Here is a 24,174-nt window from a genome sequence, read left to right on the forward strand (position 1 = left end):
CCAAGGAGAGGGCAAGGTATAGGTGTAAGAATGCGTGGTGGTGGCATTCCAAGGGCTGCAAGAACAGTAGTCAGTGATGAAATCCGTGCCACTATCATTGACCATGTAATCAACCATGGTCTTTCACTAAGAGAGGCTGGTGAAAGAGTGCAGCCCAATTTGAGGCGGTCAACGGTTGCCTCCATTATACGCACCTTTCAACAAACCAATAGGTAAGTATTGCATTTTACATGGATTGTTCCTATTCTCACTTGACATGTCAATATGGTCATACAGTAATGCATATGTTGAATTGTCTGTCTTTCTAAAGAATGCAACGTCTTCCACCCTCTGGGGGAAGAGGAAAGCTCCTCAATAATGATCAGGAGCTTGCCATTGTGGAAATGGTTACTGCAAATAATGCAATAAAACTGCGTGAAATACAAACCAGAATTGTGGCGGACCATGAGATATTCGACAATATCGATAGAATCAGCCTCACAACCATTTCGCGGACATTGTCCAAACACAGAGTGCGGATGAAGCAGCTCTACACTGTTCCCTTTGAGAGGAACAGTGAGAGGGTCAAGGAGCTACGACGACAATATGTCCAGGTACAGTGTATATTCAATCCAATGTCCAGTTCTATAAGCTTTGCACTTTGCAAGTAGGTAACCTACACAATACTAGGTTACAGTACAGTATGGTATACAGTACTAACATGACTTACATAAACTTTGTTTCAGAGAGTTATGGAATTGGAGGCCAACCAGGCCCCTCATGAATTCATATACATCGATGAGGCAGGATTCAATCTGGCCAAAAGGCGTCGACGTGGACGGAATGTGATTGGAAAAAGGGCCACAGTTGATGTGCCAGGACAGAGAGGGGCAAACATTACCATGTGTGCAGCAATTGCAAATGCAGGATTACTCCTTCACAAATGTCAGGTTGGACCCTATAATACAGAGCGCTTGCTTGCCTTTCTCAATGATCTCCACCAGCGCCTGGTTCCAGAGCAAGGTCAGGAGGGTGAAAACATGAGGACCTTTGTAATTACCTGGGACAATGTGGCTTTCCATCACTCGCAAGCAATAACAACATGGTTTGAAGTCCACCCAAGACTGGTAAGTCTCTTCCTTCCACCCTATTCACCTTTCCTCAACCCCATAGAGGAGTTCTTTTCTGCATGGCGGTGGAAGGTTTATGACCATCAGCCACATGACCAGATGTCCCTCCTTGAAGCCATGGATGCTGGCTCCAGGGACATCACAGTTGACGATTGCCAAGGGTGGATCCGACATACCAGGCGGTTTTATCCCAGGTGCATCGACTTGGCTGACATCAGATGTGATGTTGATGAAAACATGTGGCCTAACCCTGAAGATCGCAGAGATTAGATGCAAATTTTTTGCCTTTTTTTTAGCCCCCCTCCCCCCCTTTTATCTTGGCTTTTTGCTGTTGTTTTTTTGTTCAGAATGCTCTTGTGTGTTTCATGGATATTTTGTTCACTGTAAGCAATACTGTAAAACTTTCTCTGTCCTATCATACCGTGTTTCTACTGTACCTCCTGTGGTAAACAGTAAAGAAACAAAAACTTGTTTGCTTTTTACTGGAATGCTTTTGAATGTGAACATTACTGTACATGTGGACATACAGTTACCAACCAAGACATTTCTGGTGTCAATATGGTGGATTGCATGTTTCGCATGCAAATACCTGTGAAACTGAAACATAAAAGTCTATGCAGTTTTTGTAATGTCAATAATAGCCAGTATTTTGAAACCTGGTGTACTTTGACTGCATGTACCTTGTGAAGTGAAAACAAGTGTTATTCTTTGACAGACTAATTTCATTTTGAGTCAGATTTATAGTGTTTTTGTACAGTTAGTGTGTGCAGAGAAAGATGTGTTCTAATTTTGAAATGAGGAGTTAGTATATATTTAACAAAGTGTATTTTTGGGAAGGATATTATCCATTTGGCCAATTGTGTTTTGTAGGTGTGGGTCTGTGTTAAGAGTTTAGAAAAAGTATCTGAAGTATGGGTAGGCGCTTGTTAGCGACTGTAAAAAACTGTAATATTCATTCTGTTTATCCCCACACATGTGTGTGTCTGTTAGTCCCTGTTTAATTTTCCTTCTTCTTCTTCTTCTTCTTCTTCTTCTTCTGTCGGTTTTAACGGCAGCTTGCATCCAAAGATGTTGCACTACTGCCATCTCCTGGCTTTTACTCTCACTTCACTTAAAAATCATTGGAGCCTCTTCTTAAAAAAAAAAAAAAAACACAAAAAACAAAAAATGTTCCATTCCACCATTCATCTCAAACCTCAGCACTCTCCTTTGACTTACATACTTCCTGCAATTAATAAACACATGTTCAACCGTCTCCATAGCATTACACCAATCCCATAACCCAGTCGGATGTTTCCCAATCCTAAAAAGAATACCATTTAGAAAGCAAAGGCTCTTCACTTTCCTCTGACACTGTAGCCACGTTCGCCTTTTCCCTCGTTCAGCCATTTCTTTGGCAATGCACTCGAACACAGCCCGGTTACGATACGACCCTTCAAATTTAGCATGAAAAGAATTGTCTCCCTATGGTAATCAAGTCCAAAACCTCAGTTTCTGTCCATTGACTCCCTCCGTCTCCAGTTTCCGCCGCCATGCTTTCTCGTTTGTCTTTGCTGATAATTGGTGTCTGTCTTGTGTAAGTGACGTAAAAGATGGATTGAATGATCATGACCATGAACATGACCATCCAAACAGCAGTCGCTTTCTAAAACATCAGATATGTATCGGACTCAGTACCACATACGAAAGTGACATAGGTGGGATTTGAAAATATCGGATTTGTGCTGTCCACACTGTCATACCATGATCGTATATGGGTCGCATAGGGTCAAGAAAGTCGGATTTAATGCGCTTTCGCCTGCAGTGTGAACGTAGCCTAAGTCTTGTGTCCAACCTCTGGCACCCACACAGCCACCATGATAAAAAAATACTAACATATGTGCTTAATGTCTTTTTGGAATATATTTCAAGTAGACAGATGAAATGCAATTGCAAAATAAATAATACATGAAAGAAGGAGACAAAGATCTTTCTCTGATTTTCCACTTCGATTATATTTTGCTGGATTGCTGTTCTTGAATAATAAAAACACAAAAAACATATTGACATATACTAAAAATATACTAAGCTGTCAATAAAATGTGGAATGAAAAAACCCCCACTAATGCTTATTTACAAGCCTATGAGGACACATGAGAAATGTACAACAGGTGAAAAGTGACACTATGTGTTGGAGTGAGAACTCAATGCAATCATCAAAACAGAGTTATCTGGATATTCCATCCTTTGTGGGACAGCAGGGCCCTCCAATATTGTTTTTTTCTTCCAAGCAAAATAGAGCGAAATTCCACTTAATGATATAATTACCACAGCGGCTTTCAAACCAAACATGAACCAGGAAGCACCTGTGCAGAAAAACAAAATGTTTATGACAAGTTAGAGCGGTGAAAGAAGAGTCATTGTAGAATTTTGCATACTTTATAAGACAAAGGGAAAAACAACATGAATTAATCCCCTTCATCAGAGTTAATCTTCCCTCTTTAATAATACCTTGGGTCATTATTGATGGCAGTTTAATCAAAGAGGATTATTTGACACTATGTTATTCTCCTTACCCACTGCAGTTTGTGTGGCCGTGGAAGGGTCTCCTGTTGGTTCCGGACAAAGGGTATTACTGGACTTATGCACCCACCCTGACATCTGTGTCCCATTAAATAATGAGCAGCTGATGAAAACAAAGCCTATGAGCAGATAAAGAGATAACTTTAAAAAAAAAATTACACTAAGAATCAGCTTTTATCAGTATTGTTCTCACTCACCACAGGTAGATATCCTCTCTTCTTTGGAGACATTACTGACATTGTTCTTGACTGAGCAGACCAGATTTCCCGAGACGTGCTGTTTCAGAGTGATGATGTTTGTCTTATTATTTCCATAAAGGAGCTCAGCATCTGTCAGTGTGCGTCCATCCAGAGTCCAGCTGTACTGAGGACTGTCCCCTCCCTCAGAGGAGCAGGACACCCTCCTCTCTCCCTGGGACAGACACTCAGAAACCAGCAGGACAGAGGACACAGGAGCTGAGAGAAACACACAGATGAGTTTAGATTTTAAATCAGAATCTCTGTCTTTTTCTATAGTCTCTAAAAAGAAACAAGGAAAGAACAAAATACATGTATTTGATATTTTGTGATATATTATTTAGTTTGCCAACAGAACAGAAAAAATACCTTGAATAAACAACTGTAAAATACGCTCGTCTGATTTTCTTCCATCTGAATCAAAGGCTTGAAGAGTATAATTATCACTGTCACTCCTGTTTGATACTAGGGCTGCTCGATTATGGCAAAAATGATAATCACGATTATTTTCACTGAAATTGAGATCACGATTATTTGACGATATTTATTTAACCCTTTAAGACCTACTATAGAAACAAGTCCACCAGAGCTTATATTATTTTTTTTACATGCTGTAGTGCCATTTGTGGGAGCATTTCAAGTTGCTATACATCAATACAACTGTTATAGCCCATATTTTAATAATATGTATGCATTAAGTCCATAGTAATTACATAAATTGCAAAAAAGTGCAATAAACTACAAAAAAAATTGAAAATCGCTTTTGTTTTGTTTACATATATTTCTACTTGGAGAAATTTAAGAGGCTTATCCCTCAAAACTTTAAATACAATAAAGTTGCAAAAAATAGTTTACAACAGGAAATTTATTTTGAGTGTCTTCATAGTTTTATTTTGGAGATACAGTTTTTATATACTGCAGGAAAAACAAAAAACAATCCTATGATGCAAATTTGCAAAGAAAACAGCATGTGCATCATTTCACTGTGGGAAGATAAGATAAGATAAGATAACCTTTATTAGTCCCACACGTGGGAAATTTGTTTTGTCACAGCAGGAAGTGGACAGTGCAAAAGTTATGAGGCAAAAATTAGAATACAATAAGAATAAATACAGTACACAACTGTACAGAATAGAATAAAATAAAATACTATATACAGTAGAATAAAATAAAATAAATATACAATAAGATAAAAATAGAATACAAATACAAATACTATATACAACTGAGTAAAAATACAACGATGACAGAAAGGATTATTGCACTTAGTATTATTGCATATGTATGGATGTGTGTGCTTGATCAGTTAAAGTCTTTATTATGGAGTCTGACAGCAGTGGGGAGGAAAGACCTGCGAAATCTCTCCGTCCCACACCGTGGGTCCCGCAGTCTCCCACTGAAGGAGCTGCTCAGTGCTGTCACAGTCTGCTGCATGGGGTGGGAGATGTTGTCCATCAGGGATGACAGCTTAGCCGCCGTTCTCCTGTCACTCACCACCTCCACTGGGTCCAGAGGGCATCCTAGAACAGAGCTGGCCCTTCGGATCACCCTGTTCAGTCTCTTCCTGTCCCCAGCAGAGATGCTGCCGCCCCAGCAGACCACACCATAAAAGATAGCAGAAGCCACAACAGAGTCATAGAATTTCTTCAGGAGTGGGCCCTCCACCCCAAACGACCTGAGTCTCCGCAGCAGGTACAGCCTGCTCTGCCCTTTCCTGTAGAGGGCGTCTGAGTTATGAGTCCAGTCCAGTCTGTTGTTCAGATGAACACCAAGGTACCTGTAGCTGTCCACAGCCTCAATGTCCATACCTTGGATGTTCAGTGGTTGCAGTGGAGAATGCTTGTGCCTGCGGAAGTCTACCACCAGTTCCTTGGTTTTACTGGCGTTGATCTGGAGGTAGTTCAGCTGGCACCAGTCCACAAAGTCTTGGGAAGTGTTACGAACAGCTGATGGATCGGCAAAGCGTGTTTCTGGAATATTATGTTTTTGTTCCTGCAAGCGCTTTTTATGCAATTTTTGCAAAGCTATATGTGGAAGGAAACCGTGACCGAGGACAAGCTGATGGCATCAGATGTAAGTACAACTCCTCCGGTTTCATATGCAAAACAAATTATTGCGCTAGCTTACACGGTTCAGGTTCTACAGGGATTTAAAAATAGTTACACAACACGGAGCGTGCTGCTCTGACCGGCTTTAAAGGGTTAACAATGACTTTAAAAAAATAATATAAAATAGTGTGCAACACCACTGAAGTTTTTTTTTTTAAACTCTCTTTTCAACCAGCGGCAGTCACTCTCCAAATAACTTCTGCTTAGCTTTCCGAGCTTCCCTCGGGTCCTCTTAATCAGCGGTCTCCAACCTTTTTTGCGCCACGGACGGTTTATGCCCGACAATATTTTCACGGACCGGCCTTTAAGGTGTCGCAGATAAATGAGGGAGGGGCTAATAATCGGCTCAGTCATTTTTAATGATCGTTGAAATTCCAGATCGTAATCGTGATTAAAATTCGATTAATTGAGCAGCCCTATTTGATACTATACAGAGTTGGAAAGTATTTGTACTTTGTTATTGTACTAAAGTAGAATTCTCAGGTATCTGTGCTTTACTTGAATAGTTTTTAAAAAATTTTGTTCTACTCCTTACATTTTCAACACAGGCTTTTTATTATTGGTTTAACATATTTGAGAGGAGTTATTATTTCTCATCAGTACATGCGTTCAAACATCAAACCGATTTGTGCCTAAGCAGTAACGCATGGAATACAATCCTGTTTGTGTGTTAATCACCAGGGGATGTCGCATAAAAAGAGATCAAAGAGGAAAAACTGTGTGCCACAGTCAAGGGTTCAAGTGGCAGAGGAAGAAGAGATGTTAGATATAAAGTCAAGGACTGCTCAGTGGTATTTACCCAATTTCGCTGTGCAAGAAACTGCACAATGACAATAAAAAGCTCTAAGTCTAAAAAAGCTCTAAGTGTATTTGATCAACTGGAAATTAGAAGTTTACATGCAAGTCCTCATGTTTTTAAATCAGATTTATTAGGTCTTTGTATTATAATGATGATTTAAGTTCAAGTTTATACAGCTTTAGTCTTGTGTTCTTGTTTAGTGAGGCTCCTCTTGTGTCTTTGTCACACTCCTGTGTCGCTTGTGTGAGCCTGTGGTCTTATCTGTCTCCTTGTTTCTTCCCCCGCTCTTCTCCAGGTTTCTGTGTCACGTGTTTGTGTACTTCCTGTTTCATTTTGACAGTTGTTCGTCCCGAGATCAGTGCATTTGGTTTTGCTTCCCATGTGTTTCTTCTTCCCTAATCACCCTCATGTATATATTACATCCGTTTTCAGTGCGTTTGCTTATCCTTCCTTGTGTCTTTGTGTTTCCTTGGTTATTCCAAGCTGTTTTGATGTATTCCCTGTGTTTTAGGTTTTTTGTTTGTTTAGTTCTAGCTTCACAAGTTAAAGTTTTGAATGTTCTTCAAGGAGTTGGTGTTACTTTCTTACTTTGAGTACATTTCAAAGCTAGTACTTTTTTAAGCCATTTTAAATGTAGCAGGTTCCCAGTGTTTTTCTACAAGTCAGAACAAGTTTTTACATTTCATCTGTGAACTACATTTTAATGGTTTAATAGAGGTTGTTCAGTTGTTTTCCCAAAGGAAGGTGACTGTGCAAATGCAAGCTCTTTTAATATATTACTTATCTATGAATTTACTATTTATTAACCGATTTACTATAAAGCATTACCTACATTTTTTGGAATTACAAAGGTGCCCATCAAAAATGATGTCACTGAGTTTGTAACACAATATGAAACAGACACTTTTTTATAAGGCTGAAGCATCAGGTTACAAGTGCAAAAAATAATGCATCTGGCACTTTTTCAGCTACCATTGCACAGTTAACATTGTGGCTCAATACTTGATTAACCATTTCAGTTGTCAGGAAATCCAGATTGATACACTCCAAGTTGGTTTCTTCACTGAGCTTTGCTTTTTTATGGTTTCTGATTTATTATTGTGCTTATCTGTTATTCTTTCCAACCCTTTCTGTGAATAACCTTAATAAATGTTAATAAATGTGCCATGTAAATAAAGTTTATTGTTCTTATATACACGGTGTGCCATTTATATGGATACACTGTAATAACATGGGAATGGTTGGTGATATTAAAGTCCTATCTGTGGCACATTAGTATATGTGAGGGGGCAAACTCCTCAAGATGGGTAGTGACCATGGGGGCCATTTAGAAGTCGGCCATCTTGGATACAACTTTTGTTTTTTCAATAGGAATAGGGCCATGTGACACATCAAACTTATTGGTAATGTCACAAGAAAAACAATGGTGTGCTTGGTTTCAACGTAACTTTATTCTTTCATGTTTCTCTTTGTTCACAGCCATTGACATGTCAAAGAGGTTAACACGTGAGGAGCGGATTGAAATTGTGTTGATATCTGGTGAACGCAGTAACCGGGTCATTGCAGCAGATTTCAATGCAAGACACCCTACGAGACCACCCATCTCCCATGCTACAGTCAGCAAACTGCTTGCTAAGTTTCGTGAAACTTGTTCAGTGTTGGATTTGCCAAAATGTGGACGCAAGAAAACTGTCACTAATGAAGAAACATCAGTGGCTGTCCTAGCTTCATTCAGCAAGAGCCCACAGCGTAGCACTCGCTGCATGTCACTGGAGAGTGGCATTAGTCGAACATCCCTTCGGCGGATTTTAGCTACTCACAAATGGCACCCTTACAAACTCCAGCTACTGCAGCGCGTCAACGAGGATGACCCAGATCGGCGCACAGAATTTGCAGAATGGGCAAAACAAAAATTGGAACAGGACCCTCAGTTCACGCAGAAAATTTTGTTCAGTGATGAGGCAAACTTTTATGTGAATGGTGAAGTTAACAAACAAAACCACCGCTATTGGTCTGACACTAACCCACATTGGACGGATCCCTCCAAGACTGTTGGAACAACAAAAGTGATGGTTTGTCCATAGTGGGTCCATTCTTCATCAATGGAAACCTCAAGGCCACTGGATATTTGAAATTGCTACATGATGATGTGTTTCCCTCTTTATGCACTGAAGCTGGCACGTTCCCTGAGTTTTTCCAGCAAGATGGTGCACCACCACATTATGGGTGCCAGGTCCGAGCATTCCTAGATGAACAGTTTCCTGGAAAGTGGATTGGTCATCGTGGGCCAGTTGAATGGGCCCCGAGGTCTCCTGATCTGACCCCCTTAGACTTTTATCTTTGGGGTCATCTGAAGGCAATTGTCTATGGTGTGAAGATACGAGATGTGCAGCACCTGAAACTACGGATACTGGATGCCTGTGCTGGCATTTCTCCTGCAGTGTTGCTATCAGTGTGTGAAGACTGAGAGAAGAGGGTTGCATTGACAATCCAACACAATGGGCAGCACATTGAACACATTTTAGGAGTGGTCAGAAACTTGTAAATAACTCATGAAAGAATAAAGTTACGTTGAAACCAAGCACACCATTGTTTTTCTTGTGACATTACCAATAAGTTTGATGTGTCACATGGCCCTCTTCCTATTGAAAAAACAAAAGTTGTATCCAAGATGGCCGACTTCTAAATGGCCCCCATGGTCACTACCCATCTTGAGGAGTTTGCCCCCTCACATATACTAATGTGCCACAACAGGACTTTAATATCACCAACCATTCCCATTTTATTACAGTGTATCCATATAAATGGCACACCCTGTAGATTAAACCTCAGCACACCACCATAGCTGGTAGTGTCAGACACCAATCAAAAAGACACACTGAAAACGTATGATACTTATATAGTTCTGTTTAACTTTATAACAATTTCATAAATATACAATAAAGAGTAAGTTGCATAACTTGCCTTCAACTTTTCCATTGTCTTTAACATCCAGCGTGAAATGAATGTTTTTCTCTTGGACTCCATTTGAATTAAAGACCTCAATGCTGTATCGACCTGAATCATTCCTCTTCACGTTTGTGATCTTGAGTGTCCCGTTCTTGATTATAAACGTGAGTCTGTTGCTAAATTCCTTGTCTGTCGTTATTTTTTCTTTCTTCAGATTGAACACAGTTATGTTCCCCCTCGGAAGCACCTTCAAACACTTCATTTCACGGCCACTAGCATCAGTCATCACTTGGATATACACAGTTCCTTCAAGAATAGGAGAGCATGGACATGTGTTCGTCCTGAGGTCACATGTAGTCTCATCGCCTGGAATGAGAGCTGGAGAAGACGCATTCAAATGAACGTGAGCTTAAGTTATTCACACTTCAAATGGAAATGATTGGCTCCGTTCCTGGCAAATTTTCTACTATAATACTTCTTCTTCACTGCTTAAAGTACTAATTTAGTGCAGCTAACACTAATCAATGACCACGTTTAACAGTCCAATGTCCCTTTAAAGTTAAAGATTAAATTATGAGTATGGATACCATGTGTGGTGAAAATAACTGGAAATACCAATAGAAAGACAAATACTATATCACAAAATTTTTCATTCATTCTCTTCAAGAATTTGAAAACATTGAGCAGCATGAAACATTTGCATCTGTCTTTGTAGTTTTTTTCCTCAGATCTTCTATCATTTGTTGGACAAGTGATTTGTACGGTTTTGCAGTTTTAGTGCAACATGATGCTTATATTTCTGATTAACTTTATAATAACTTCAAAATATATAACTTGCCTTCAACGTTGCCATTGTCCTCAACATCCAGGGTGAAATGAATATTTTTCTCTTGAACTCCATTTGAATTAAAGACCTCAATGCTGTATCGACCTGAATCATTCCTCGTCAGGTTTGTGATCTTGAGTGTCCCGTTCTTGATTATAAACTGTAGTCTGTTGTTAAATTCCTTGTCTGTTGTTATTTTTTCTTTCTTTATATTGAACACAGTTATGTTTCCCTTGGGAAGCACCTTCAAACACTTCATTTCACTGCCACTAGCATCAGTCATCACTTGGATATACACAGTTCCTTCAAGAATAGGAGAGCATGGGCATGTGTTCGTCCTGAGGTCACAAGTAGTCTCATCAACTGAAACGTGAGCTGGAAAAAAGGCATTCAAAAGAACATGAGCTTAAATTATTCACACTTCAAATGGAAATGATTGGCTTCATTCCTGGCAAATTTTCTACTATAATACTTCTTCTTCACTGCCTAAAGTACTAATTTAGTGCAGCTAACACTAATCAGTGACCATGTTTAAAAATTCAGTGTCCCTTTACAGTTTAAAGTTAAAGATTACATTATGAAAATGGATACCAGCCCATGTGTGGTGAAAATAACTGGAAATACCAATAGATAGACAAATACTATATTGCAAAATTTTCCATTCATTCTCTTCAAGAATTTGGAAACATCAAGCAGCATGAAACATTTGCATCTGTCTTTGTAGTTTTTTCAGTAGATCTTCTATCATTTGTTGCACAAGTGGGTACTGTTTTGCAGTTTTACTGCAGCATGATGCTGTCAGGGTCCCTGTTTCTAACCGGTCGGTTCAGTGTGACTACACATGTTTTTGTTTAGATTTTTTGCTCCTGCTCTCTCTCTCCCTCCCTCACTGTCCCTCCTTCCTCCTACTGCCTGGGGAGAGCTCACCTGTGGGCTCCCTCCCTTGGCCCACGCACCTGTTCGTAATCTCACACCTGTGGCTCATCACTCGACAATGTTCCAGTAACTATATAAGATGTCAGCTCTGTGTTTCTCGTCACTGGACCGTTGCCAACTCTTGTCAGTGTTAACCCCGGCCTTGTTTATTCTCGTATCTCTAGCGATCTTCCCGTAGTAATCTTCTCGTATCTTTGTGAATAGATTTCCCTGGACCTGTCCACGTGTTACCTGCGTGACTGAGTGTGTGAGAATTGGAGCCAGCTTTGTGTTTCTTGTGGATTGGTGGAGAGTGAAGAGGAGCATGTGGCGTGGAGCGTGAATGGAGTGTGGATCTAGGAGCGTGGACCTAGGAGCGTGTGTTGGTGCAAGTGTCTTTCCCTGTTCGTGTGGATTCCCGGAATCTGTCTTTTCCCTCACTTTGTAAATAGCTCAACTGGTGTTTCTGTAAATAAACACTCTTTATTTTTCACGACCCAGAGCCTGCGCTTGAGTCCCTTCAGTCCTGTTGTGACAGATGCTTATATTTCTGATTAACTTTATAATAACTTCAAAATATATAACTTGCCTTCAACTTTTCCATTGTCTTTAACATCCAGGGTGAAATGAATATTTTTCTCTTGAACGCCATCTGAATTAAAGACCTCAATGCTGTATTGACCTGAATCATTCCTCCTCATGTTTGTGATCTTGAGTGTCCCGTTCTTGATTATAAACTGTAGTCTGTTGTTAAATTCCTTGTCTATCATTATTTTTTCTTTCTTCAGATTGAACATAGTTATGTTCACACTGGGAAGCACTTTCAAACACTTCATTTCACGGCCACTAGCATTAGTCATCACTTGGATATACACAGAATAGGAGAGCATGGACCTGTGTTCATCCTGAGGTCACAAGTAGTCTCATCAACTGCAACGAGAGCTGGAAAAAAAGCATGAAAAAACACAAGTTTAAATTATTAATCCTAAAAATGTATATGTTTGTCATCTTTATGAGGAAAACCTTACCGAGTGTTCCTCCTGCTAATAGAACAATGATAAGAAACTGCTCCATGCTCTTCATTTATTGACTGGAAAATTATGAACAAATCCAGATATAAATCTGCAACAAACCTAAACCCAAACTGACAGGAAAAAGTAAATCGGTGACAACACATGATGTTTTCACTAAAACAGAAAAGAAACTATCACTTCTACTTGCCAGCACACAGAATAATGATACAGGCTGCTGTAGCAAACCGAAAGAAATATGTACCACATGTGAACAAATCATTTTCCTCCACTATTTCAATAACTAAGTTTAAACAACACTGAATTGGTCTTCACATAATGTATACTTTTGAAAACGACACACAAAAGCTAAAATCACAAGTTCATTCATAAGTATTACAAAAGTTCTTGTCAGGAGAGCTATACTGCTTAGTAAGCTTCATGGGTGTGCTGAAGAGACATTTTTATTCAGAAAGGATGGGACAATAATATTTCACTCAATACCTAGCCTGTATTAATTCATTAGCGCTTCATCAGTGTTACATAAACAATATATAAAGAATAAAATGTAGACAACCAGGTAAAAAGCAGCTTGTTAAAAGGATGCAAATCTTTGCCCCAACATGAATCTGTGAAGCAATGCTGTCCAGATAATATTAAAACACAGATATCCATCAAAGCACACTGTAAAAATATTATTTTGATAAAAGGAAATTAAAATGTATATTTTAAGCTTTACATCACTTGAAATGTGCTAATAGAATAGAATAGGCATGTAATAACACAAAACATTGAGTTAAATGTCAGACAGTCTGTATGAATGTAGTGTAATTAAATACTCCAGACTCTGTACAGTTACACACAGTAAACATAAAACGTGATGGTGAACGTCAACAAAAGAAGGATGCATATAACTTACTTACATTTGAATGGATGACCAAGCTAAGGCAGTAATACACATGCAACCACTTAACTGGAACTGAGAAAAACTCATTCGTGAGAAAAAAAACAACCTACATGGGTACTTCCCGTATTACAGAGCAAGGATGGGATCTTCTATTCTGAAAGCGGTAATAAAAGTTACAATTATACAACTATGTCTATGCACATGTCAGGCAACATACTTGTGTACAGCTGGGTATCTCATCAGTTTTTACCCTGGGACAATCTGGCAAAAATACCAGTTTTTTACAAATAATCAGGCCAAAATATATTAAGCATAGAAATTAGGGTTTACGTTTTGGAGGAGATGTAAACAGAACATACAAACGCACAAACGCACACACACACACACACACACACACACATATATATATATATATATATATATATATATGCATTAATGAATGATGAAGTTTGTAATGTGACATTATAATCACAGATGAATCAAAACTGCATATTCCCTTCTGCGATTTCAACTTGTTATCCTTGTCAAGTAAACATATTTTGATTTTGTGGGCGATTGTGGCTCAAGAGTTGGGAGTTCGCCTTGTAATTGGAAGGTTGCCGGTTCGAGCCCCGGCTTGGACAGTCTCGGTCGTTGTGTCCTTGGGCAAGACACTTCACCCATTGCCTACTGGTGGTGGTCAGAGGGCCCGGTGGCGCCAGTGTCCGGCAGCCTCGCCTCTGTCAGTGCGCCCCAGGGTGGCTGTGGCTACAATGTAGCTTGCCATCACCAGTGTGTGAATGTGTGTGTGAATGGGTGGATGACTGGATAAAGCGCTATATAAATACAGGCCATTTACCATTTGTGAAATAATCCTTACCAGTTGATAATAAACACACTAGTTTCCACATACTCACAGCTATAGCTTATAAAATGGAACCAGCCAATATTTTTGAACTTATAATGTTCATTTTGGTAACACATTATAAGCAGTATTTTATTCAAGCAGATCCAAAATAATAATAATGAAAACATCACTAGAGCCGGTCAGATTTTCTCTTTGGGAGACCAAACATTTACCTGCAGCTAGGAGATCAATCTTTTACAAACTTGACTCCTTGAGTGAAAACACATCTTCATAAGTTCCCACAACAATTTATTTACATGAATTTATTTATAGTGGATTAAAGCTTAAGATCAACACTTGCAACGTCCTGGTCTCACAGTACACAGGAGTATGCTGTGACCAGGGTGTGTGTGGCAGAGAAGATAAGCTAACAGTAAGGAGCTGGTGCCCTACATCAGTTGAGTTGAGTGGACAACATCAGAAGCATTGTTCATAGTTTGTAATAAAGAGTTACTCTGAGCTGGAAATGCTGCATCCTTTGCAGGTATGTTCAGGGACCAGATCAAGAAGTACATCACACATCACAGATAACATTTTTGTTAGCACTTTATTCTTAAAACAAATTCACAGTTTACTTTTTTACATTCTAAATCTACTTTTCTTGCCCCACTGATATAATTACTTATAATCTTGTGCATGCTGGACACTCAACTGTAAATCTTGATATTGTCAACTCTGCCACCTCCAGCTTTGTCTCTTGTTTCTGTCTCCAAATCAGCACTCCATCCATCATAGGAGGTCTTACTACCATCTTGGAAACTGTCCCTTTCATTCTAGCTCCAATATCCTTCTTTCAGAAATCACCCTGACACTCATCTTCACCCTCTCCACCCTGCCTGAACTTTCACCTACAGCTCTGTTGTGCATTGTCCATTGTTTTGAATGGCTGATTCAAAGATTTAAATGAGTCAAAGATCCTTTGGTGTTTCCTTTATTACGCAGTCACATAACGGAATTGCATGTGGTCAGCTTAATACCAACTAGTATACAAAGCACAGAAAGATACATAATATATAAATATACAGAACAGGAAAATACGGTAGCATTGTAGTTACATGTTCCAAAGTGCAGTTGTCCTGTGTGTGTGTGTGTGTGTGTGTGTGTGTGTGTGTGTGTGTGTGTGTGTGTGTGTGTGTGTGCACAGGGGGTGATAGAGTTCATTGTTCTAGGGGAAAAAGTGTGCTTCAGTCTAATGCTTCTTGCTTAGTCCTAAACCACCTTCAAGAAGGCAGACGGACAAACAGTCATTTACTCAAGTGTGTGGGATTTGCACCAAAGCAGCTGGCTTTCTTCTGGACACAGCAAGCATACACAGAGTCCCGATCTGGGAGAAGATTTCCCACAGTGCCCTGTGCTGTTCTCACTACCCTGGCCATGTCATTTCTGTCCTGTGCCGTGCAGCTGCCATGCCATACTGTCATACTACAATAGATGATGCTTTCTGTTGCATATCTATAGAAGTTTGCCAGCAGTCTAAAGAGCCTTTGCTGGGCCTTATTTACATTGATGCTTTATCACTGTTTCAAGTTTTTGCTGCACAGAAATTCATAGAAATGTTCACCACACTTTTTACTTTAATCATTTTCATTTAAAGGATGACTACAATCATGACCTTAATTCTATCAGAGCTTTAACACAATGTAAATGCAGACAACGCACATATTGCTTGTAATTAAACACGGAAGGAACCTAAAACTGGATGCATTGATGCTCTGTTTTAATCAGCTGAGCTTTGTGTATTTGCCTGATAATTAAAAGTGTCTTTAGGTGTCTTGATGTCACCTCCTCATGTGGACCTTCAGTGGTGCAGTCTGTATAAAGACACCGACCATTTAAATCACCTCATTTTACGGACTGTTGCATATAAATAATTATCTCCTGTTGGTTGAGTGTGTCGAGGTTGCTTTGGAAACTTGACCTGGGCATACTCCACTTCCACCTTTTTCTCTGCCTCTGCCTCACCCTCGCCCTCACCCTCATCTTCATCTTCACTCTCAATCTCGACATCGAACTCCAGCTCAATCTCGGCCTGCAAATTCACTGCTGCTCTGAGCTCCACTTGGTCATCCTCTTCGTCTGCAGAGTAGTAAGATCAAATTAAAACATTAGTTTGACTTCTGATTTTCACTGTCATTTCTGATTCTGACTAAAAATCACAAACACAATGCCTTTATTATCCATTTCTGAATTTACATGACAGCGGCATCAACATAGTCTTAGCAAAAATATGATACTTCTGAGTGAAGTAAAAATGAGGTTTTGTACCTTTTTCCTTTGTAGGTTTGTAGTTTTGTTTTTTCCTCTGATCAAAGATGATTGCTATACCAATAACTAATAAAATTAGCAGTGCTAAGAGAACACCACCGATCACTTGCAAAATACCTGCTTCTGAAATAAAGTGACATAAAAAACAAACAAGTAAACAAATGCATGTTTTTACTAATTTACTAATATACCATTACCGCTGACCACTTGATTTACTGATGTGATATCATTGTTTTACTGATTGCTCATTTTAATTGAATGTACCACAAACAGTCTGAGGATTTATGAAAGTACAAATAATCAACAAAAACTAATTATCAACCTTTTTTCATCACGTTCTCACTCACCACAGGTAGATATCCTCTCCTCTTTGGAGACATTACTGACGTTGTTCCTGACTGAGCAGACCAGATGTCCTGCGACGTGCTGTTTCAGGGTAATAATGTTAGTCTCATTATTTACAGAAAGGAGCTGAGCATCTGTCAGTGTGCGTCCATTCAGAGTCCAGCTGTACTGAAGACTGTCCCCTCCCTCAGAGGAGCAGGACGCCCTCCTCTCTCCCTGGGACAGACACTGAGAGACCAGCAGGACAGAGGACACAGGAGCTGAGATAAACACATGCAGATGAGTCTTTAAGTTGGCCTTTAATGAAAAACAGCAAAAGCAGAAAATTCTAAAGCTTACTAAAGCAATATTACATTTCTATTAATTAAAAGGAATTACCTTGAATAAACAACTGTAAAGTCCACTCGCCTGATGCTCTTCCATCTGAATCAAAGGTTTGAAGGGTATAATTACCACTGTCATTCCTGCTCATGTTAGGAATCCTATATGTTCCATTACTGGGAGAAAAGACAAATCTTTGTCCTTCAGCATTAGGAAGAACTTTATTATTTCTGACATTTAGTATTTTTAATGAATTTTTTATCAATTGGTATTTTGATGTCTTTGAGGTATTGTCCATCAGTTGGATGTCCACATTTCCACCTAAAGATCCATAACACTGAGCTCCATGCTGTTTAATGTCACAGCAAGTTTCCAAACCTGCAAATAAAAAAAGTAAACAAAAGCAAAACTGTAAACTTTTGGAGTATTCAGTCCCTACCAGAAGGATTGCAGCAGCTTTTGCAAATGTTTACCTAAAACAATCGTCGATGTTTTGTGCCTACTGTCTGTCTCACTTCACACTATGTGAAGAAATATTTAGTGCTCATGCCGATGAGCACTACACAGGTTTATGACTTAAACACAGCAAGGGTTCTATTTTACTTGTGCTGATCTTTTTCAAAATGAAAATTTGGAAATTCTAACTGGAAAATCGAAACTCACAAATGAAAATGAAAAAAAAAAGACTAAATTTAATTTAGCTGCTGTAGCTTCAGAGTTCTGCTGATATGCATGTTGAGTTACTGTCACACCATGATGATAATGAGGATGTGACACCAAGCCCATGCTTTTCTACAAGCATTTAAAATACCTGGTGTAAAATAAGGCTATTTTAATCCGTTATTAAGTGATTTTTCCAAAATGGAAACTGAGAAAAGCAAAGCTCTTGTAATCTTTTGTATTTTGACCTTTTACAGATTATTTAATGATTTAATTTCTCAAAGCTGTTTTTTACTGCATATTCATTTTGAAAGGATCTCAGAAAGAGGCATCAATATTTAAAGAAAAGCAAGCAAGTAAGTGGAAAGGTGCAACACACATCACATTAGCTGACACAGCACTTGGGCACTGAGCATGCAGTGATGGGAAGGTTACTTTTAAAATGTATTCCAGTAGCCCAAACCAGGATCTTTTCCTAAAATGAATCAAGTGGTTTTAGTGCTTGAAGCAAACAAAGAGCTGGTGAATACAGAGCTAAATGAACCGCCCTACTCAAAGTTTACTAAAACCGTCATTGTCTTTTACAGCTATGTGCAGCTTAATAGTAACAGTTTGGTTCAGTTAAAAAAATATTAGCCTGTATGTGAAGATGATTAGACTTTTATTCAAACACAAACTAAGTCTATGTGTTTGCAACATAGAAGTTTCAAATGTGAAACGAGCCACTTGGTTTTGAGGCTGCAGAATTAGGTTAAAAATACAACAATCATAATGCCTGTGTGGTTTTCTGAGGTACCGTTACGCAGTTTACATTGGGGTAGAAAACTTTATTAACTGACCCCAATTTCGGTGTCAGGAAATCCACGTTGATACACTCCAAGTACATCTTTTTCAGTGAGCTTTGCTTTTTTTAAGGTTTCCAATTTATTATTGTTCTCATCTGTTATTCTTTCCAACCCTATTTTGTGAACCCAGTTATTGAGAACTTCAGCTTTGTTTCTTCTTTGCTTTTTAATGGTTTCTGATTTACTTGTGTTCTTATCATCTGCTACAGTGCTTCTTTTTCCCACCTTAATGTTTAAATTTAATGCAACTAATAATAATCAATGACCAAGTGGAAAGTTTCAGTGTGCCTTTTAAGTTTACGTGGTAGTTACTGGGAAATAAAAGATGATTAATTTATGAATATGAGTAGTGGTCCACATGTTGCAAAAATAACTGGAAACATCAATAGATAGACAAATAATATATCAGGAAATGTTCTGTTCTATTCTGTTCACTGTACATTTGCTCTGTGCATATGCTTATTTTTTGTCATTTCATCTTCTATCATTTTGTTGCCCAAGTGATGTATACTGATTAACAGTTCTACTGCCACATAATGTTTACATGTCCGATTATCTTTATAATAACATCAAAACTATGCAATAAAGAATAAGTTATATAACTTGCCTTCAACTTTGCCATTTTCTTTAACATCCAGGGTGAAAACAATGTTTTTCTCTTGGACTCCATTTGAATTAAAGACCTCAATGCTGTATTGACCTGAATCATTCCTCTTCACGTTTGTGATCTTGAGTGTCCTGTTCATGAACTGTAGTCTGTTGTTAAATTCCTTGTCTATCATTATTTTTTCTTTCTTGAGATTAAACACAGTTATGTTCACCCTGGGAAGCACCTTCAAACACTTCACATTACGGCCACTAGCATTAGCCATCACATCACACTGGATATACACAGTTCCTTTAAGAAGAGGAGAGCATGGACATCTGTTTGCATTGAGATCACATGTAGTTTCATCAACTGGAAAGAAAGCTGAAAAAGATGCATTCAAAAGAACATGAGCTTATAAGAATCACACTACAAATGTGAATGTTTGGTGTTTTTTATGAAGACAATCTTACCATGAGTTCCTCCTGCTAATAACACAACAATAAGAAACTGTTCCATCCTCTTCATATATCAACACTGTGGATTTAATCTTAAAAGAATAAAGATAATAGAAAAATATTAACAAATGCTGAACCTCCTGTCAACCTCAGGCAAACTGACAACAAACAGTAGATGATACAGACAGGGTGTTTTCACAAGAGCAGGAAATAAAGTGACTCACTTCCACTTGCCCACACAAATAGAAGTGACATAGAGAGAAGTGAGGCAGGCTTTTGCTTGTGTGCTGTAATGAACTGATCTCAAGAAATATCCTCAAATGTTAATGAATCTTTTTCCCTCAACTGGTGTAATTTGGGGGAATTACCTATGCAATCTATAGACAATCTATAGACAATCTAGGCAATACTCTTTACTGGGGTAAAACTTTCAAGTGTCAATAAAGCCTTCACATATGGTCTTAATATATAAATTTTAAGAAAAAAAACAGGAAGTAATTCAAAATAGACCAGAGGTTTCTGTGGGGAGAGCTTTGTTGTTTCATGGTCTTTACAGTGTGTGCAGGAGAGACGTCTTTTTATGTTTGCAGGTTTGCGTAAGTTTGCTTTTTGAAAGAAAGAGAAATAAACAATAAAGAAAGAGTGTAAACTGTAAATACTAAATGGATGCAAATCACTGCCACAACATGAAACTGTGAAACAATGTCCTCTAGACAAAAACAAAAAACATATTTTTTTTTTACCCATCAAAGCAGACAGACTCAAAAGTAATAGAACTCGCTTACAGTATTTGAATAAAGAAAACAAATGAAAACAATGCAAATTTAAATCTCTCTCCGTAAACGGCTCGTAATGTGTTTAGAATGAATGTGTAATAACACAGGTTTTCAGTGGTAAATAGCAGAATGTCACTGAATGTATTTAAATTAAACACTGCAGACTCTGCACACTGGAGGCTTTGCAATTTTTCACTTACTTTTGATTACTCTCAGTAAGCACGAGGAGTGATGGCGAACATGCATAGAAGAAGAATCATGATCAAGAAACATAGGATGTAAATGATATACTTATGTTGCAATGGATGCACACATCAGCAAAGCCTAAGTAAGCAACATATTCAATTCAATTCAATTTTATTTATATAGCGCCAAATCACAACAAAAGTCGCCTCAAGGCGCTTCACAGATACAGAGAAAAACCCAACAATTACATGACCCCCCTATGAGCAAGTACTTTGGCGACAGTGGGAAGGAAAAACTCCCTTTTAACAGGAAGAAACCTCCGGCAGAAACAGGCTCAGGGAGGGGCGGCCATCTGCTTCGACCGGTTGGGGTGAGAGAAGGAAGACAGGATAAAAGACATGCTGTGGAAGAGAGACAGAGGTTAATAACAGATGTGATTCAATGCAGAGAGGTCATATGTAAGCACTCTACTGGAAATGTGAAAAATCATCTAAGGAAATCATGGTTCACATACCCTAACTCCATCAATGCACTGAATACATCTATGAGAAAAGCAAACCCTGCATAAGTACTCTCTGCATTATAAAACAAAGCTGGAACCTTCAACTCTGAGGGGGTTGCAATGAAACTGTCCGAGTGTTATGGCAGGACTATTGTTTTACATACTTCCTCTTACTCTGCCTTAAAAATGGAAGTAAGAACTATGTTTATGCACACGTGTCGACAAAACGTCCTGTTTTCTCAAATAAGAAGTTGAAAATATATTGAGCATAGAAGATATAGAATTGAGATATGAGATATACAATTTATTCATTTCATACTCTTCAGTTTGAAAAAATGTAAACAGAGTAGTTAAGAGGACAATCCCAATAAAGGAAATTAAGTTTGGTATATGTCATTACAATTGATGTCATGCTGACAAAACCACAGAGAAAAGACTGGAGGAACAGAAAGGAATCACAAAAGGGAACTACTGAACCCAAAATAATCCAAAACTCAGCACGAAACTAAAGAAACAAAAAACAAAGAAACCCAAAAAGTATCGGTGAATATGAATGAACAGAAGACCATAACCAACACAGAGTTAGAACAAATCCCTCGTCAAAACCACAAGAAATCATAAACTCGCAAAAACTCAAAGCATGGCGTTCTGAACTCAAGTGTTTAGTTTCTTGACAGTATCCCAAATCCCATTTCATTTCTGCAGGAAGCCAGTGCGTGCATAGTTATACAAAGGTTTGATATTGTACAAGATCTCCAGCCTGGGCGATTCTTTTCCTTCACTGATGGCTTCCAACACATTATCCCCATCAAGCCTCTCAGTGAGGGACTCATCACAACCTGATAATCCCATTAGTGTGGGGTACCAGTCAGTAATGTGTACTGCTTTGCTCACCCTCCTTTTTGAGCGTAACGTGATCAGGCAGTTGGGCTGGAAAGGTCAGATCATGGATGGATTGTCAGATGAGTGTTGGAGTCCACTGTGCATTTTGTCATGTCTGTTTGGATTAAAGGGAGTGTATGGGGGAACTCTGCAGCACTGCAGACTGACACACGGGAGCTTTGTTAGAGGGGAATAAAGTGATTAAATGGCGTCCGAAAGGTCGATTTAATTAATTTTAAAAAGCCAGTGGGTGGTTAACAGTCTTACTTGAGTTGGGACTGAATGGAGCAGTGGAGGTAGTCTAAGGTCACCTAGATTAGCAAGGTTTCTGTGGAAGTACAAAGGAAGTAACTAAGAGAACTGAAAAGAGAACTGGTTAGCCCAAAACAGGCATTTGCAGGCAAGGTAACAGAAATGACTTAATGTTCCCTATTATGGCAACTATTGAGAGAAATATGTCTCAAACCTGAATGAATACTAATCACTACCCAGAATGTATTAAGTTCAAGTACTTTAAGCAGATCTGCCCCTGGTATTTATTCAGGTTTGGATGTATGCATTTGTAAAATATTTTTACATGTGGCCAAATTGCTTCAGATTTGTATGTGGATTGAAGCACGCACATGTGAGTCCTCAAAAGTTACACATGAATCATTGTACACATTTGTAAAGCCTAGTTTACGCTTGTGGGTCATATCGTACACATTTACAATGCTAATGAGACATATTTCTCTTAATAGACAATGATCCATGATCTATGACGAGAACTGCTGCAAGCTTCAATCTGAAATACTCCACAGTTGATTACAATATGCAAGGCAGGTGTGGAAAGCGCTGCTTGTGTGAGACAACACAGGAAGTCTGCACTTGTTACCAGACATGTTTAATTTCCTCGCTGATGTCAGCTTTAACTGACACCTTATAGTTTCTATTTGTTGTTGCGCCATCATCATTACTGGAACAACAGTTTATACAAGGCCAAGGCATCCTCTCCCTTTCTGTTGTGTAAGCGTGTAGCAATTTCACCTAAAAACACTCAACTTTCTTACCTGTTAACCCTTCACACCATGGGATGCTTGTATCCTTCTAATGAGGAGTGTATTAACTCTATTATCAGTATAAATTGCAATTAATTTAAAAATGAAACATAATTAAACTTATTTCTAACAATTCCTTCCTTTCACAATGTCAGTTGTGAATCCCAATCATGCTTATCGTTTAACTCCTCCCTCCAGGATTCCCAGCCAGGTGTGATACTGAGCCTGAGGCCTTTCTCTCCTTAACTTGTACTGTGTCTCCCTTTCAGACAGGAGAGTTACCCTAAGAAGTTCAAAAATGTTGTTTAAGCATACTCAATAATTAAATCACTCACTGCCACCTTGTCCCTAAATGATGTCTCTACTGTTCTGTGGATCCTACCCACTCATCTTCATCTGAATCGCCACCCTTTTTATTATTACTGAGTCTTTTTCTTTCTTAAGCCTGTACTGCCTCTCCCTTTCAGACAGGAGAGATCTGTCTGATATAACAGCATCAATAACATTGTGATATTTAAAACATCCTAAAGGTATTTACAGTGCACTTTTGAAAGAAGGTTTAATCTGGTGGTTCAAAGCAAAATCATTTGTGAAATGACCACAAAATTCTTTTTAAGAGTTTCAAAGTGTCAGAAATCAGTAGATATAACAAAGGAACTTACAGCTAGTTGTTATATTTACAAGGGAAATGAGGATGATGCTCAAGTTTCTCAGGTGTTAGGAACTGGCATCACTGTATGAAGCAGTCTAGCTGCTATACAGAAGTGCAGGAGTCCAAAAGAATTTGTCAGTCAAGTAGCTGTGAAATTTGTATACTGAACCACTGCTGATAGTGGAGCCTGTCGCACAACATATTTGGGCATCCACTGTCAGCAATATGATCTTATGTCCAAAACTGTCTTTGTGATTTTGGAATGGACTGAATCGCTGCAGTCCTTTTTATACAGAGGGACTTACCATCTAATGTGATTACATGTCCCAAATAGGTTAATTACTCCGAAGCC

General features: G+C 38.7%; 2 protein-coding genes and 1 long non-coding RNA gene across 3 annotated transcripts; all 3 read right to left on the minus strand.

Annotated features, from left to right (window-relative positions):
• Positions 1 to 3,119: 3,119 nt before the first annotated feature.
• On the minus strand, positions 3,120 to 4,106 carry LOC309713780. Its single transcript, XR_014278671.1, has 3 exons — positions 3,869 to 4,106; positions 3,665 to 3,790; positions 3,120 to 3,454 (listed from the first exon to the last, which is right to left on the minus strand). It is a non-coding gene; the product is annotated as an uncharacterized lncRNA (long non-coding RNA).
• Positions 4,107 to 9,642: 5,536 nt separating this feature from the next.
• LOC309689256 (uncharacterized protein) lies at positions 9,643 to 13,480 on the minus strand (the record flags this gene model as incomplete). Its single annotated transcript, XM_082505551.1, has 6 exons — positions 13,438 to 13,480; positions 12,533 to 12,648; positions 12,399 to 12,446; positions 10,602 to 10,964; positions 9,779 to 10,141; positions 9,643 to 9,659 (listed from the first exon to the last, which is right to left on the minus strand). Exons 2-6 carry the CDS (start codon positions 12,585 to 12,587, stop codon positions 9,643 to 9,645), a joined length of 846 nt encoding a protein of 281 aa, XP_082361677.1. The 5' UTR covers positions 12,588 to 12,648; positions 13,438 to 13,480.
• A 1,742-nt stretch (positions 13,481 to 15,222) lies between these two features.
• On the minus strand, positions 15,223 to 19,992 carry LOC309687403 (uncharacterized protein). The gene is made up of 6 exons (XM_082502369.1): positions 19,803 to 19,992; positions 19,351 to 19,713; positions 17,296 to 17,616; positions 16,920 to 17,177; positions 16,573 to 16,695; positions 15,223 to 16,383 (listed from the first exon to the last, which is right to left on the minus strand). Exons 1-6 carry the CDS (start codon positions 19,855 to 19,857, stop codon positions 16,145 to 16,147), a joined length of 1,359 nt encoding a protein of 452 aa, XP_082358495.1. The 5' UTR covers positions 19,858 to 19,992; the 3' UTR covers positions 15,223 to 16,144.
• Positions 19,993 to 24,174: the final 4,182 nt, after the last annotated feature.

This window comes from Aulonocara stuartgranti (assembly GCF_965226115.1).
Source record: "Aulonocara stuartgranti genome assembly, chromosome: 2".
NCBI lineage: Eukaryota > Metazoa > Chordata > Actinopteri > Cichliformes > Cichlidae > Aulonocara > Aulonocara stuartgranti.